This window comes from Centruroides vittatus, unplaced genomic scaffold (assembly GCF_030686945.1).
Source record: "Centruroides vittatus isolate TY-2023 unplaced genomic scaffold, ASM3068694v2 contig_912, whole genome shotgun sequence".
In the NCBI taxonomy this organism is placed as follows: domain Eukaryota; kingdom Metazoa; phylum Arthropoda; class Arachnida; order Scorpiones; family Buthidae; genus Centruroides; species Centruroides vittatus.
Genome location: NW_027122601.1, coordinates 346,993 through 364,925, shown reverse-complemented (window position 1 = coordinate 364,925; position 17,933 = coordinate 346,993). Strand labels below are relative to the sequence as shown.

At 32.0% G+C, this 17,933-nt stretch overlaps 1 protein-coding gene across 1 annotated transcript in view; it reads left to right on the top strand.

Moving 5' to 3' along the window:
* The window catches only part of Mical (Molecule interacting with CasL), an 88,409-nt gene that overhangs the window by 49,727 nt on the left and 20,749 nt on the right, over window positions 1-17,933 (top strand). The window contains 1 exon segment of the mRNA XM_067281238.1: window positions 16,555-16,978. Within this exon segment, the coding sequence (XP_067137339.1) occupies window positions 16,555-16,978 (424 nt within the window).

Here is a 17,933-nt window from a genome sequence, read left to right as displayed (position 1 = left end):
TTTCAACTTCAAAGGAAAAAGGTCCAATGAAAAGAGAAAAAATTTCTTGTAACTCTTTGAAATTGTTTATTGAATTCGTTTTTGATTTCTTCAATTTTATCAACATATTATGAAAACAAGCAACTTTGATTTTATGCTTTTAACTGCTCATATGTAGGAAAATACATCAAAACCGTTTTTTTGCAAATGATTTTTAAACAAAGTCAAATTTTTTTTTACAAAACTTGCAATTGCATCATATATGTTTGTTATTAATTGATCTTTGCCTTGCAATGTAATATTAAGATTATTCAGATGGTCTGTAATATCTTAAAAATACTAGGTCTTTTACCCACATTGGATCTCTTATAATCAATATATTTTTGTTGTTTTCATCTTTCATTTCAAGAAATATTTCCTCTAAAAGCATATAGCTCTTCAGGACTTTGTGGCAGGACAACCAACAAACTTTTGTGTAATAGGGAAGATCTTCGAATTCAGATTCTGAGATTCTAAATCTTTAAGGAACAAAGTAAATTGATGGTGGTTAAGTGCTCTCGATCGAATAAAGTTGACTGTCTTTGTAACTGTTTTAAGTACTTTGTTCATTTTTAATAATTTTAAACAGAGAACTTGATGAATAAGGGAATGGAAAGCCCTGATTTTCAGTTTATTTGGATACTCACTCATCTTGTAATTTTCTTGTCATAATGTGACACAAATATTTTGGTTTTACCCGTCATTGACTTAGCATCATCAGTTGTTACAGAAACAAGCTTGTCAAGAGGAAGTTACATTTTTCTAAAATGCTCCATACAGTATTAAAAATATCTTTACCAGTTGTTTCATGAAGAGAGATAATTTCCAACAATTCTTCGGTGATTCTCATGTTGTTATTGCAACCACAAAAAAAAACAGCAACTTGTGCAACATCTCTTACTTCTGTGCTTTCATCAATTGCAATTGAAAAGGACTTTGGTAGATAATGTCAGTTCAAAACTACAGGAAATATCTGCCATTTTTGTAATTCTATCTGCCATTGTATTTCTTGATAATGAGATCTTGAAATGCCTGTAACTTTTCTGGACAGATGAATTTGGCAGCTTTTATCATACATTCCATGATTAAAGAACCATCGGTGATTGATTTTTGAATGTTTTACTAATAAATAGCTTATTTTGTAACTGCGTCTTGTTACTGATTCATTATTGTTCATGAATTTTGTAAGCACTTGTTGCTGGATATTAAGTGAATTCTTCATTGTTTTTCATTTTTCTTCTTATTCTTTCTTTGAAGCACAAAATTGTTATTTGTGATTGGTGTTTAATGTTGCTTAATGTTCATTCTTTAGTGACAATAATTGTTTCTTTATAAATTCACTTCCACACACAAATAGTTCAGCTCCCACCTTTCTTGAAATTTTCTTCCCTCATCATCAATTTTTCAATTTTTTATTTAGCGTTGAAAGTGACATTTTTTGTATAATAAGTAAGTTCAAATAACTGCAACTACATATACTTACAATTTTTTTTGAATGTTATAAAAGAAAACAACCCATAAATATTTAACATGCCGATCAGGACAAAGAAACTAGTGCAAATGCCTTTTTGTTAAAATTTGAAGAAAATACGGTTATGCACCCTGACTATGGTGGCTGTGCCTACCCGCCATATATGACTCTGCAAGCGAAAAAGAAGATATTTTAGAGAGTTTTGAAGCTTGGAATCTCTAGATTGAAATTGGCTTGAAGTTACTGGCGAGGTGCATAACCACAGCAAAGTCTCCCACGGTTGACTAATGCAATCATAGCATATGACACATGATATCATAGCAATGACGTGATAGTTACTTGCTATTTTTTTTGCAGCATATTGTTTTGTTTTTCATTTTATTGCAGAGCATTGTGGCCTTGGGCCACAAAAAATTACATTGGGGCTACCAGTTTGACACCCTTGATATACAGGGAGAAAACACTAATCTATCCCACTTGGGCAAATGCTGTTGCAGTAATGTCATAATGGTGTCTATTTTGCACTGTATCATTGTCATAGTAATTAAGTGAATATAATATAATATTTTTCAAAATTATAAATTTTTTTGTAAGGATTATATTTAGTTTATTATTTTCTTAAATTTTTGTAAACAGATGGTGCTACATGTAACTCAGAAAAAATTGAATGTAAATAAAAATTAATTGATTTATAGAAATGCAATTGATATTTTGGGGTGGGATGTACGACAAAATCTAAGTTAGAAGTATTTGAATATTTGAATGTAACTACTGAGTTTCGCAGCAATTGGTCGATTGGCCTAGGAGTGTATGTATAGTGAACAAACAAACAAACATCCTCATTTATATATATATATTTTACATTTTACTAAAGAGTTAAGAGGGTTGTCTGTTTTTGCTTCAGACTTATGCCCTGTAGGAAGTGGAAGGAAGAGATAGCATGAGGTAAGAAGTGTGAAATAAAGTATGAAAGGAAAGTTTGAAGTGAAGACATGGGACCAGAGAGCGCCTGCGTCGGTATTTATTGAAATAAATAAACATACATACAGAAATATAAATTGAATACAAAAAATGATTACAAAGGATAAAAAATATAAGGATTACAAAAATTGTAAAAATTATACAAATAATAATACTTATAAAAATTACAAAACCATAAAAAGTACAAAAATTATTAAAAATTACAGAAATTATAATAACTACAGAAATTACAAAAATTATAAAAAATCATAAAAAACTATATACAATATATACATTGCAGACATCTGGCCGCTTTAACAAGACAGAAGATACATAAGTATGCTGCCCCTCATAAAATAAAAAAGCATAAAAGTGTATCCTCCAAAAAAGAGAGGGGCAATGAAAAAAAAGGGGTTACATGGTAGTCCCTTTTCAGAAAGACTCATCTTCCGATGAACATTCTTCTGTGTTGCTTTCTTCTTCTGAGTTTTGTTCATCTTCTTTGTTATTAAAGTTCTCTTTAAGGGCGTTAGTCTTGCTAATAAAATTTTCAAAAATATTCCATAGTTCTTTATTAATAAAAATGTTACTTGGTATCGGTGGCCAGCTTGGGTTTTTTAAAAGATATTTATGCAGTAACTCTGAGCGTTCATTGTCGTACTTAGAACAAATAAAGGCGAAGTGCTTTGCATCTCCAATGTCGCTGTTATTACAGTCGCACCTGTTATCCTCCTTTATTTTAAATCTATGTAGATAGGCCGGGAAGTTCCCATGGCCTAAAATTACCTGGGTGGTTAGTTTATTTGGCCTATAATGCTTGGCTTGTTTTCTAATGGTGACGGAGGGAATAAATTGAAAGCAGTTTCTTCCTGTTTCAGCTGTCTCCCATTCCCTCTGCCAAATATTATTAATAATTCGAAGCAGGTGTTTATTGAGTGTAGCCTGAGGTATGTCAGTGAAGGAGGGCTTAATGTTAGCGTTGGTTCCTAACTTAGCCAATTTATCGGCCGTTTCATTACCAACATTTCCAGTATGGCCTCGTATATAAGCAAATGTGATTTTTCTTTTAGAGCCCAGTTCCTTAGCAGCTGCCAGAAGTTTTTTTTGATAAGGTGGTTGGACGGCACCTGTTGTTTAAACTATGAAGCGATGTTCTACTGTCGGTTAATATGCATATACTTCCTTTAAATCTGTCGATGTTATTGTTGATGTGCTGTATAGCTTTTAATATAGCAAATAACTCTGCTTGAAAGTTGTTACAGTGTGATGCTAGCCTGTAGTAGTGCTGGTAGGTTGTTCTGTTTTTTGAGTTTATTACAGTAAAACCTGCTCCAGTTCCTTGTTCGTTTTTTGATCCGTCTGTATATAACTTCCATGCTGCTTTAATTTCCATGCCATTTTTCTCTTCCCAGTGGATGTTATAGTTTAGTTCTTCTGCTGGGTGTTTGAGGTATTCGTTTTTCTTTAGTTTTCTATCAATACCGTAATTTTCTTCGTTTACATTTATTATGGTGCTATTCTTACTTATTTTCGTATAGATTTCGTCTTCTTCTGGGATGTTATGACCAATTTGATCTCCTGCTGTTGTTAGGTGCCAGCTCCACATTAAATATTTTGCTTTGAGATGAATCGGTAAAAGGTCTGCCATGATTAATAGAGCGTTGGTGGGGGCGGTGTTGTATGCTTTACATATTTTTATTGTAAACTTTCTCTGGATAGATGTTAATTTCCTTTTCATGTGCACGTTATCAAGTGCTTCCTTCCATACCTGTACTGCATAAAGCATTGCAGGTTCTACAGCTGCTTCGTAAATAAATTTAGCATTGGCATAATTAAGGCCCCAAGTCTTTGCCGTAATCCAATTGAACGCATTTGCTTTTTGTTCCATATGCCTGCATAAATTACGGATATGAGTATGCCAATTTAGTTTGTCGTCAAAAACTATACCCAAGTAATTAACATCCTGCTCCATCTTTATCTTATTTTTGTTAATAAAAATTCTCGGTGGTCGTTTTAGCCTGGTACGTTTGTTTTTTCGGGTACACACCATCCCGATTGTTTTCTCATGATTAATTGGAAGTTTATTTTCATGACTCCATTGGGAAATTTTTTCTAGTTGATTATTAGCGATTGCTTCTAATTTATCGACGTTTTGATGTGTCACCATCAACAAAAGATCGTCTGCAAAAGCTTGTGTGATAGTATCTTGGTTATTTTCCATGAGGTTTAATAGTTCGTCACATACCAGATTCCAGAGCCCAGGGCCGCTTCGCGAACCCTGGGGACAGCCCCTATTAGTGTGTCTGGTGATGGTAAAGTTGTTTGTTTTATACTTAATAAATCTGTTGTCCAGGTAGTCTCTTACCAAATGAAAAATATTTGCTGGGCAGTTGGTCTCACGTAGTCTATTTAGAATGCTCAGCCACCATATGTGGTCGAACGCTTTATGGAAATCAATTTTTACTAATAAAATATGCTTATTATCCTTCCAGCCCTTATGAATAACATTTTTTGCTCTTAATGCTGCCTCAATTGTCGATTTACCAGGTCTGAAACCGAACTGGTTGTTGTTTAATTGATTAGTATTATGGAGGTGCCAATTAATCCGATCCATCATAAGACCGTCAAGTAGTTTACCCATTGTCGGCAGTAAGCTAATAGGTCTGTAGTGTTCCGGTCTTACCGGGTTGTCAATTTTAGGTATTAATTTTATATCAGCGACTTTCCAGTCATTTGGAAAGTATCCAGTAGTCAGACATTTATTTAGGATATGAACAAAGGCAATGGGTATCTCCTTAAATGCTTCCTTGAGCATTTCTGCCGTTATCCTGTCTATCCCTGGTGTCTTCTTATTCGCCATTGATTTAATCGCTCTTTCTACTTCCCGGAAAGTGAAAATTTTGTCGTTTTTGTTATTATATGATTTTTGGAGGTTTTCCCTGATGCTCTTTTGTTTTATAGTATCAAAGTCTTGACTGTCCTCGGGAAAGAGGTATTTTAAAATTTGATTAATGCTGTTTTCGATGTCGATGTTTACTTCTGAACTCTGATCTGGGTTTGAAACGTCCGGAATGAAAGGTTTTTTCTGTTTCTTAATTACCAAGTTATAAGGTATGTCCCATGGCCCGTTCCTGTTGGAATCTGTACAGAACTTTTTCCAGGATTCCGTACGTGTCCTGTTGATGAGTTTTTTATATTGTTTTAGACTATTTTTATAGTTGGTTTTATGTATATTTTCCTCATTGGTATTTTTTGCCCTTGCGTGCTTCTTTCTTAACTTGTTCACCTCTCTTCTTTTATTGTTCAGGGAATCATCCCACCATTGAGTTTTCCTCGGTGGTACTTGTTTGTAACGAAGGGCCCTCTCTCCTGCTGTTATCAAGGCGTCTGTAAAAAACTTTGCATACTTGTCTATTTCTTCATGATTGTTTATGGGTGGAAAGTCGTATTTTTGCCAATTTTTTGCGAATTCTAGTCTGAAAAGAGTCCAGTTTGTCTGTTTAATTTGAAAAGAGCACTTCATACTATTATTTGTGGGGTTGTTGAGCTTTAGTTGAGTTAAAATATAACGATGGTCGCTTGCTGATGGTATGAGGAGGGTCTCGCAGTTGTCTATTTCGTGGGAAAATTGTCGGTAACCAGGCAGACGTCTGTCCATCCCCTTGCAAAAGGGGTGTGGAACGTCGGATGTGTCGTCATGTTGGTAGAAATTAAACTAAATTCATCCATCATGTCAGTGATCATTTTGCCTCTTTTGTCTTCTTTCTCGTGGTACCAAACTGGAGATTTCCCATTTAGATCTCCCAAAATCATTATTTTTTTATTTCTGATTTTCCTTAGTACATTGGACAGTTCTCTAACACAGTTTTCGTCGTCGTCGTCGTCCGGTGAAAAGTATGCACTAATAATTATGAGAGGTTCGGCAAGTTGGAGAATCATGGTTGTTAGCCTATCTGTGCATAATTGGGTAATTTTGGCAATGTCAAGATGGGGATTGCAGCAGATTATGCCGCTTTTGGGTCTTGAGTTGTTATTACCTGAGATCACCTTCCACCTTCCAAATCTCACGATGTTATTATTAATCTGGTAAGGTTCCTGAATAGTGATTAGGTCAATATTTTTCTCGTTGGCAGTTTGTATCAGTTGGGAGCATGCCGCATTGCTCCTCTGAGTGTTGATCTGTAGTATCTTTAAAGTATGGTTAATCATTTGAGATTGCTGTGTTGAGTTTGATGGTCGAGTATTTGTCATTGTGCTGTTACAATCCATAATCGGTTCTCTTGATTGCGGCTTCTTTTAGTTTTTTTGTGATTGGGCAATTAGGGTGTAATGCCCCATGGTTTGTTGGCTGTTTTTTACTGTTAGGAAGATCTTTGTTGTTTCTGTGACAATTAACACAGCAAGGCGGCTCATTAAGTCTGTCACAGTCTACATATTTATGGTTTTTTCCACAGTGGGAGCAGTATTGTTCTTTTTCGCAGCTTTTGGCCATATGTCCAATTCCACAACAGCGGTAACACCTTAGTATTGGAATATAGTCATCAACTTTGATTGTGGCCCAATTGATCGGGATATGTTTCTCTTTAATAAAGGTGTTACGTATGTGAGGTGACACAGATAGGACAACGTGCCTACAGTTTTCTGTATGCTTCCCCCTACTCAGAACCGTGCTGATCTTACACTCATTTTTAAATGATTCTTCCTTTAATTCTCCCCATATGTCGTTTTGTCTATAAATATATGTTGTTATATCTTCCTCTTGGATAGATTGAGGCACATTCAGCAGTATTATCCTGGGTCTTTTGCCCTCAGATCGTTTACATGTAATTTTATTTTCTAATTCTGGGAGTTCTTTAATAGCATTTTCAAGGGGTATACCCTGCTCCCTATCTCCTACTCTGATACAAATTCCATTGTTTTTCACTTCTTTAACTGTTTTGATCTTAACCCTTAGCCTATGCGGTTCAATTTTTTCCTTTAGTACTTCTGTCACCTTTACCATGTTTGTTTGCTCTTCTCCTTCACCTGGTTCCTTTGGGTATATCAGCACCGCATGAGAACCCCCTGTTCCCTCCTGATTTAATTTCTGATCCAAAGATTTTTGTATGTTCTTAGTTGTTGTGCTTGGTTTAATATTTCTTTTTAAAATTTCGCTGTATGTGATCTGTTGATAGGGTTGTTCTGTTCCTTGTTGAAATCTGATATTATTTGTATTCTCCATTTGCTTCCTTGTTTCTTTTATAATGGCGTACAGCTCATGGAGGTAGCCATACATTTTCGCTGCATATTCCCTGATTTTTTTCCTTTCCTTCTGTTTGACATTTGTGCTGGTGTGTTCTGGACACATTTCCATTATAGAACCCAACATGCTATTTGCCTCTGTTATTAGGGTATGTTCTCTTTCCTTTTTGTCATTACTATCGACAGTCTGGTTTAAAGCTTGTCCTGTTTCCTTTGTATTATTACAGTCAATAGCTGGATTTGGAGATTGGCTTGGTTCCTCTGTCTCATCTTCTAATGGGTCAAGTTGATCCAAGGTTCAAGACTTGTTGTGTCCCTGTTTAATTAAGAAGTAAACCAGTAAACAAAATAAGTTCCCAATTTTTAAGTTGTTACTGTTTAACCCAGCCCACTGCTGAAGGGACAGAATGAGGAGGAGGACTCGGTTCCAACAACTCTGGACAACCAAGCAAAAGCTCAATCGCTCAGAGTGAAAAGATAGCTTAAAATTAATTAAATTAAACCTAAATTATTATTTAAAACTATACAAGACATTGTAAAAAGTCCAGTAAAACGTGTTGATAATATTTAATTGCAGTAGTAGCGAATTGTCACACTTGGCGATGTCCAAACGTGAAGATAGCTCGTCGATGTGCATGTCTAAACAGAATGTCTCCTTAAAAAACGCCAAAGAACCAAAAAACTTGAAGTATCCCATTCGGCAACAATCCCGCCAAAGAGCTACGCCTCGCCGAGTAGCTGAGTTGCGTCGATCTGTTACGCCCCGCCGATCGGCTATTCACCACGTGGCGTGGAACAGTTCTTTGTTCTATGTCCAATTTTTGATCGATTGTAACTTAATAACTAATAAACGTAGCGAGATGAAATATATGGCCGTTGTAGAGAGTTTGTTTCGCTGACGAAAACCGTCGGAGAAATTTACCGATGGGCCCACGGAGCCCGATGGAGCCCGCAGAAAAACGAAAAGTTTAACTGCTTGTAGCTAAAAAACTACTTAGCGGAAAAAAATAAGTTTGACACTTGCGGAATCCTCTCTTTACGCTCTATCCAACGATGTATAACTTATTACACGGCACTCAATATTTCCGAAGTTATCGTAATCCAAAGAAGGAGCACATATTCCAGCGCATATTCATCACTGTGACACTGTTTTCCTAGTTCATTTTTATATATATATAGATAACACAACTCTGAGAAATATATTTCCTCTTTATACTAGTTTATTTAGATCTCCTTGTATCTTGTCTTGCTCCAACATTATAGGTACTCTAGAAAATCATTTCCAAGAAAGACCAGATATCAATAGTCAGGAATTTGGCATTGATGGGACATCATGGATAAGCATTGTATCTCTAAACCGACCAGTTAGAAGTCAGCAAAATGTTCTTTGAGAGAATGCTGGTCCTACAGGACATGCAAAACAGTGCACAGGAATGCAAGAGAGTCCTCAGACAGTGCACTTCACCTATTCATTACCAGCTTTGCATTCATTGTAATAAAGAAATGCACTGAAATGGAAGCCCACATTGTGTGCAATGATAATCCATGGTATTTGAGCTTAGGAGAGTTAAAAGACTTCATTGCTGTACCTGCCTATAGCAATGAAGTATTTTAACTCTCCTACCTGCCTAAGTACAGCAATGAAGGCAGTTTTCTTCACAATTTTTTTGAGTATAAGATTTGTAAAATAAATCAGCCCAATTCCTGAAAGTATGTGAATAAAAATATTTTCCTTGAAAACTTTTTTTGATGTATAAATGTGTTTATATTTAAAAATGTAAAAACCTGATTAGAACAGATGAGGTGAAAAACACACAATACCAACATTTTATGATAAAAAAAACAGCCAAAAATGCAAAAGAAGTAAATGATAGAGATCAATTGACTGCTATTGGGCATTCTAGAAAAAATTTCAAAACTGTAAATATTAGAAAAGTTCATTTTTACATTTAAAACAAAAACTAGATTATTTAAATATTATTTTACTTTTTATAATGTAAAATTATCCTTTGCTATCATTAAAGTAGAAAAAATATTACATTTAAAAAAAATTGTTTGTTTTCAGTTAAAATTTCTTTGCTGATTTTTTTTTTTTTTAATCTCAATTTCACCATGTTAAGAACTCAAAACTTAACAAATATTTTTAAAGAAGGTTTAAAGTCTTCATCTTCAGATATAATTTAAAATTTGTATGATTACAAAGACATTTAAATAAGTCATTGTTTTTTATAAGTTGTATTTTCTCATTTTTAATCACTTTAGAGAGCCTCACCTATAATGATAACATTAAGTGGAGTAAATAAATACTGTAATTACTGGAAATTCTGAATTTTTTGACTCTGATACTAAACAGACATATATTTTTAATGTTTTAACATAACTTGTTTGACATCATGAACAAAGGCTTTTTTCAGATATATGTTTTGAAACAATGCTAAAGATTAAAACAAAATGCAAAGTATATATTCATGTCCCTGCAGGAAGAAAACAAACATTTTGCATGGCTTCAACAGGTCAGAGCAGCATGTCATACAGCTGTCACCACAACAGAGCTTTTGTGAATACATAATTCCTAAGGAATTTTGGTCTTTATGCTCCCAGATTTTTCACCTACAGAAACTTTTTCTTGTGGGTTATTTAAAGGCTCATGTTTATGCTAACAACCTTCATGACTCCTTGAAAACAAGCATTATTCATTTTATAGAAGAAATTATGCCATCTATGCTAAAATGTGTTACAAATAACAAGTATTGTTGCATGGATATTTGCTATCAGCAACACAAATCATTTCCAGTATATTTTTTAGATAAACAGGAATTGTTTAAAAGTCAAAGTAATATGTATCAAAGTTCTAAGTAACAATATTCTGTATATGAAGTAAATAAAAACTTTTTATAAATTCAAAGTTCAGGAATGTTATGCTCAACCTGTATCAGCCATGATGATGTAGCCTATTTGATATTTGGTAATTTCATATCAAAAATAAACATCAGCCATTAAGTGATGATTGTTTTACAGCTTTACACTATATATTCACTTATGTAGATAGAAATAAAGAAGAAAAATATTTCCTTTATTTTTTACTTGCAGTAAAATTGCATATTTTTTAATCTATTTTGGAATTTTCTTTTCATTAATCATTCATCATACTTGTTTGTTGTTTTATAAAGCAAAAAATCTGTGTTCAATGAAATAATTAACTTATTTAAGCAGGCAAACCTATAGTTTATCATTAAAAAATTTATATTTAAAAAAAAATCTAAGTTTGTTCAATTTTTTAATATACTAATATAATTTTTTTTAATTATAAGAAGTAAGTCATACTGTATTCTCATTAAACAAATTATTACAATTAAAAGGAATATTCAATGTTTGTTTTACACATGAACCTTACACACAATATAATCAGTGCACACATAAGCATGTATATAAATTTCATGTATTTCAGCAAAGCATTGTTATAATGAACCAACACTTTCCTATTGAATGCGATAGAAGGTTTGTGATAGCACCACCATATTTTGCATTTTACTTAAAATTTTTTCATAATTACATAAATTGTACAGTCCCAAGGATTATTTACATATTTAAATAATAATGACCTTATAAACAATTTTGGATCAATTTAACTCTTTATACTTTTTTAAATTCCAGCCAGAGATGATGGTAAACAACTTGAAGATAAAATTGGTCATTTTAAAAGAAGAATTTAATGATATGATTTTAAAAATGTATACTTTATACACTTTACACCAATCTTTTCTTTAGGATCTGACACCAATACACATAGTACTAAAAGTTTTTGCAATATCAATCTGGTCACTTTTGTATTTAATTAAACACCAACTCTGAAGAGCCTGGTGGAAATTCGGGAATTAAACAATATGTACATAATTACGTAAATCGTATAGTCTCAAGGATTATTTACACAAATTATAATGACCATACAATTTTGGTCAGTTACAATTTTTCCTTTATAAATGCTAATTAGTCTATATTTAATCAGATATCTACTGCTTCAAACATTTATGGTTTAGAATATCAAGTATTTAAAATTTAGATGCATTGATCTTAAAAATTGTTTGTGTAAGTATGTAAATAAACTAACTTCAAAATATGGAATTTAAGCTAGAAACAGATATCTAGATACTATATTTCTGAAGCTTAGCAAAGTTTGGGAACAAACATGGAGAGGTTTCTTCAGTAAAAACAAATAATACTAGAAGAAAATTTGCAGGGCTGCAATTTTACACTGAAAATGGGGAAGAAATAGTAACTGGAAATAAATAATAATTGAAAAAGTATTTTTTTTATTTCCAGTTACTGTTTCTTCTCTATTTCAAATGTTAGGTTACTTTTTGTTACTATTTGTCTCTCAACAATTAAGTGCACATTGAATATGAAAATGTAGATTAAAATGTACATTATTATTGAAACAGAAGAAAAAACATCAGACAGTGGTGGTAGACTTGAAAGCACTTGCATTTTTACAGGTGCCATTTGTATTGTGGAGTCTAGAAACACATATTGTATCTCGTACTTGAACTTTCTAATTGCAGATTGCTATGAATACAGTATATATAAGTTACCCTTGGTTGATACATGGGTAGAGTCTGATCTATAGAGAACAGAGGAAACATATCCCTCCTAATATTTTTGTACCAGAAAATTGTCCCACTCCAAGATGTGTGTTTTTATTTTATACCATACTACAAAAATTAGGATAGAAAAAACAGCACACAACACAGCAGGTGTGCCTTTATATCCACTCAAATACCAGCAATGAAAAATTTTTCTTACTCATTCCTATTGGCCTGATATCCCAATATATTTTTACATGGATTGATGCTGATAACGTGATACCATGATTTTGTAGGAATGAACAGTTTATCTGAACCACAGACTTAGACCACCATCCAAAACTTCATAAGTGAATTGGGCAAAATTATCTTTGTGATTATTTTATTGGATTACTTCAGCATTGCCAATTTCTTGAAGTATTTGTTTTGAAATATTTATTTTTGACCTGCAAAGTAATAATCTTGATTTGAGCTCAATTGCATTTTCTTATCTCAAATGTTTATCCCTTTGGCAGATTCAGTGAAACATTCCAGAGACAAGAATCTCTCATTTATACTTTATATGAAGAATTAAGAACACTGCCTTGCTATCAAAGAAAGAATTTGCAAATCTGATGTAATAAGTGTGGATAAGACAGCCACATGGAAGGGAAGCAAAATCTTTGAGTAGGAAAATTTGTTGTCCCTCAAAGAGTACCATAATTTTGTCTCAAAACATATTTATATTTATAAAACATTTATTTCAGAAATTTTGACTTAATAGTTTTCTTAATACTTAATGCGATTCTTAGACTTGTTCAAATGAACAAAAATGCAAGTTTTAAAAGTAAATAATGAACAATTGTTTCAAATTCTATAATTAATATTAAACATTTGAATGTATTATCAAATAAACTTCATGCACTGAACAATATCTTTTAGATCAATGATGAACAACCCAAAGTCCACAGACTGTATTCTTTGGCAATGTAATTTTTTGTTTTCTGCCTCAAACCATTATGTAATTCTAATTAAGCTGATATTTGTGACAAAGAACATTCAAATTAAACTAAAGTGGTAAAAAGATGATGCTAAACTATGTAATACTGGTTTGCATATCATAGCATATAAAGTATTTTAGTACCAAGTATACTGGCAGTTATGTATCATGTTGATACTCAGTAGTCTTAAAGCCTGAAGCTGGGTGGATGGCACAGTTTTGTTTACCCACTTTGAAGCCTAATAACTATTGTTTCTTGTCAAAAATTTCTGAAATATTTTAGGGAAGTTTGTATATTATGGGCATTTTTGCTATTAAATTTTGGTAGTTAATGGTCCAGAGGGTAAGGAGATAGGGGTCTCATCATATCTTGAGTTTGACCATATTTAATGAAAAATTTACTAGTAATAAAAAAAACTTGTAAATACTAATAAAACTCTCCTCTACTCTCAGCTTTTTGCCCTTTTATAATAATTTTTAATAAAATCTCTTATTATTAAACTTTTTATAACAGATGATGCCATAAACAATTTTAACTTTTTTTTGCCAGGAAAGTTGCACAACTCATTGCTAGATTTTTTTCATTAAGTGATAAATTGATTTGATAGCATTACTTAGTATTTAGAACAAGAGTGGTTGTGCTTGGGGCCCACCATACAGGCCACTCACTAACTGATGATATGCTTCATTTGTACCAATCTTTTTAATTATATCAAGACCAATATATGAAGATTTACAAATAGTTAAACACAAATCTATAGAACCTATTTAGATAAAATATGATTTAGATAAATGTAGTGAGTTTTTGGTAAATCTTCAAGTAAACAAAGTGAAAATTTAAATTTTGCAAACTTGTGCATATACAATAACTTTTCTTATAATATCACATCATAATGCTATTTTGAAAGCATTTTAAACATTAAAATGGATTTGAAATTAAAAGCTTGTCATTAGAAAAACTGAAATGAAATGATGTAATCATTCAGTAGTATTTCCAAAAATGTCTGTGTGGTACACTATGCAAACTAATATTTAGGGTTGCCAACTCTCCTGAATTTGGCAAAAATCTTTAAATTCTTAGACTTGAATTGAGGTCTGTTCTCAAATTTACTCAAGATGAACAACTTTTGAGCTTATAATAGTAAAACAGACTAAAGAGAATAGGAAACAGTATTTGATATTGCTGAGAGTAAAAAAAACATCAAATCTGGAATTTTTACCGCTGGAATATAAATCTTCTGCAATCAGCTCTTCGGGATTGGCAATTACCGACAGTGGCTGTAATATACGTTATTTCAGACAATAAGAATGGGTAAACAAAAATGTGCTTAGAATTGAGACAATATAGTATAGGTAAATAGGTAATAATTGTGAATGCTGATTTTTACACAGTATTAAATTGAGAAGTCTGCTAATATCTCCATATATGTGATTCTAATAATAATGTAATAGCAAATAAATGTCTAAATTGAAACAGGCTTAATTATGCTGTATTTTCACTATCTGGCATGTTGGCTATCCGGGGAGACCATAAAATCGGGTATTTCTGTATGGTGAAAACCGGCATGCCAGTTTGTCCTGGGGAATGACAGCATGTCAGTTTAAGTGAGGTTATACATCCCTCTCTAGAGGGTGTATTTAAAAAAAATGAACAAGTTTTTATTCTAAAACTGTGAAACTGTCAGCATTTTATTAAAACCTACAATTATATGTTTAATTTCTTCATTTTATCTTCTTTCTAATGATGTAAAATACTCGTAGAATTCCAAAATTGCTTCTTTATGTATATTTTATTTGCATTTTTGAATTATTATTTAATTCAAAAATGCAAAAATGAACATTAAATTTAAGAAACTGGCTGTAAATTATCTCAGCTTACACCATTAACATTGCCTTTGAGTGAAATTTGAGAGGAAGGTGTTTTTAAGGTCAGGGTGGATGTCAGTGTAGTCCACACTGATTAACTACTACTACTGCTGCTGCTGCTGCTGCTTTCAATAAGTTGCTAATTGTTTTATTGTCTTGTAAACAAAAATTCTCTTCTTGATTTTAAGTCAGTCAAATTACAATGATATTATATTACTGTACCTGGAAGAATGTTGTTTTTTTTAAACATTAAAATGGATTTGAAATTAAAAGTTTGTCATTAGAAAAACTAAAATGAAGTAATGTTTGTTTAACAAATGGTTTTGTTAGATCTGATTAATTTTATATTTTAGTTCCAGTTTAACTGGTATGCTGGTAACTTTGGGGTTTCTGGCATGCTGGTTTTCCCCATTTATATGCGACATGCCAGTCATTCTGCGAAAATACAGTAATAGTATTTTTATATAAACTTGTAAAAACATAAAAGCGAATAGCAACAATGACAAAGGTCACTCACTAATTTGTGCAACGTAAATACAAACTGGTTAGATTGTTTTCTCTTGAAATCATATTGTAAGTATACAGGGTGACAAAAAGTTATTGTGCAGTGAGAAATTTGTAATGACATTAAAGTTTTATGTACAACATTGCATACAAAATCTGTGAGTTGTATGTTCTGCATTTCCACTTTGCAATAGATGCATTACTGGTTGCTCACAGGTGTTCTGGTTTTTGGACTATAGTTTTTGGAAAACTGCTTGCTGATCGCATATTCTTCTGTAGAATTTAATCTGCTAAGTCTCCAGACCTTATTCTCCTAGATTTTGGGGTCTCTGGGGAAATTTCCAGCATTTGCTACAGGTCAAACTGCAAAACCCTATGTAAAACTTTACTATGCAGTGGAAAAGGTTTAAGTAACTTATCAGACATGCTGTATAAAATACTGTAGTTCATAAAATTTTACAATTATAGTATTATTTATTTTTTAAAGGAAAGTGAAAATTGATTAAAAACATTTTTTTTCTTATGCTTATAAAAAAAAGACATTAGTTTTCATCACGTAAACATTGCAAATTGTAAATATGTTTAACTGTCTATGGTTGATGAGAGCTTGTATGGGACCCTTCAGCCTTTTGTTTTTTGAACAAGTGAAATATGTAAAATGTTTTTTATTAATAAAATGTAACAGTCTTAAAGATTTTATTTTCTGTTAGTAAAAATAACATTAATTTTATAGGGGCAGTAATCACTTTGAGTTCCTAAGTTTTCTCCAGTTTACTCCTGTTTGAAATGAATTTTATATAGATTATTAATATTCAGGCTTTTATATATTGTCTGCAATGTACAAAATATAATTTATTTTTATTTAATTATTTAATTTCATTTTTTCATAGCTGTGTACACAATAATAATAAATTTTATTTTATTTTTATTTCCAGCTTAAAGAAATAGATAAAAAACTTAGTGGTGAAATTCCAAATCAAGAAACTGCTTTAAAATTTAAGAAAATTGATGCAAGTTTACAAAATATCAACCATAAACTCAAAACAGGTTATTTAGATACTGGTGATAAGAGAGTAACAGCATTAACTGAACTGATAAGCAATCAGAACAATGACAGTCCTAAGAAACTCCATACACAAGATAGAACCACTACGGATTCTACACCTTCCCTGCAGAAAACAAATATTGGAACTGTTGGTGGAAGTGAAATATGTTACTTTTGTCAGAAACGAGTTTATATCATGGAACGTCTTAGTGCTGAAGGTTTATTTTTCCATCGTAGTTGTTTAAAATGCGAATATTGTGGAGTAAGTTTGCGATTAGGAAATTACGCTTTTGACAGAACGGCATTATGTGGAGGTAAGTTAATTTTTCAAAAACTATAACAAAAATTTTTCACATTTTAGATTATTTTAAATTTTAGTGAATACAAAAATTGTTTCATTAGTTATAAATTTCATAAAATTTTAAATTTTGATAAACTGAATTCAAAAAGTTTAATTAAAGATGATTGCTTTTTTATTTTATTTATTATTTATTTATTAGATAATGGTAAAAGGTAATGTTCCTAGGAAATTAATCCCATCTTAAAAAAGTTACTGAAACTTAAGATATAAAAAGTACAAGAGAAAGGAATGAATTTTTAAAAGCTTAATATTATAAAATTGTTTGTGTACAAACATTTAAAAGTTATACTCACTTTACTTGGGTTTTTAAAAAAGAAATTATTATGTGGAATACAAAATAATGAAGACTTAATATGTAGGTATGAACTATTATGAATAGTTCAAGATAGTTTACATTTACATTTACTCTGATTGATATTAAAATGCTAAAAAACTTAAGTCAACACCTTAATGTTTGCTGAGAAATTTTTTAATTTAACGAACGTTTTCGGCCTCATCTATAGGCCATCATCAGGTCGAAATACAAAAATTGGAACGCTTACGTTCCATACATAGAATACAAAATTCAAACTAAATGTTTTTTAAAAAATGGAACTAATTAATGGAAAAATAAATAAACATATAGTGAGAAACTAGAAAAACAAAAATAATAATAACAAACGAACATAATATCAATATTACCTATCCTAACTAGAAATAATTCAATTTAAAATATAACTAAGTTCATGCGCCTCCTATAAGTTTTTAAGGGCATATTTCCAATCCGAAGGAAGACCCTCCCTTGCGTTAATACATTTATCTTTTAGCTTGCTTCTGTAAATTTCCATTTTTTCCGCTGTTCTCGCCAAAGTTGGGGAATGTACCTGTTTTATGATTTTCGCCTCATTCCACCGTACCACGGATCCTTC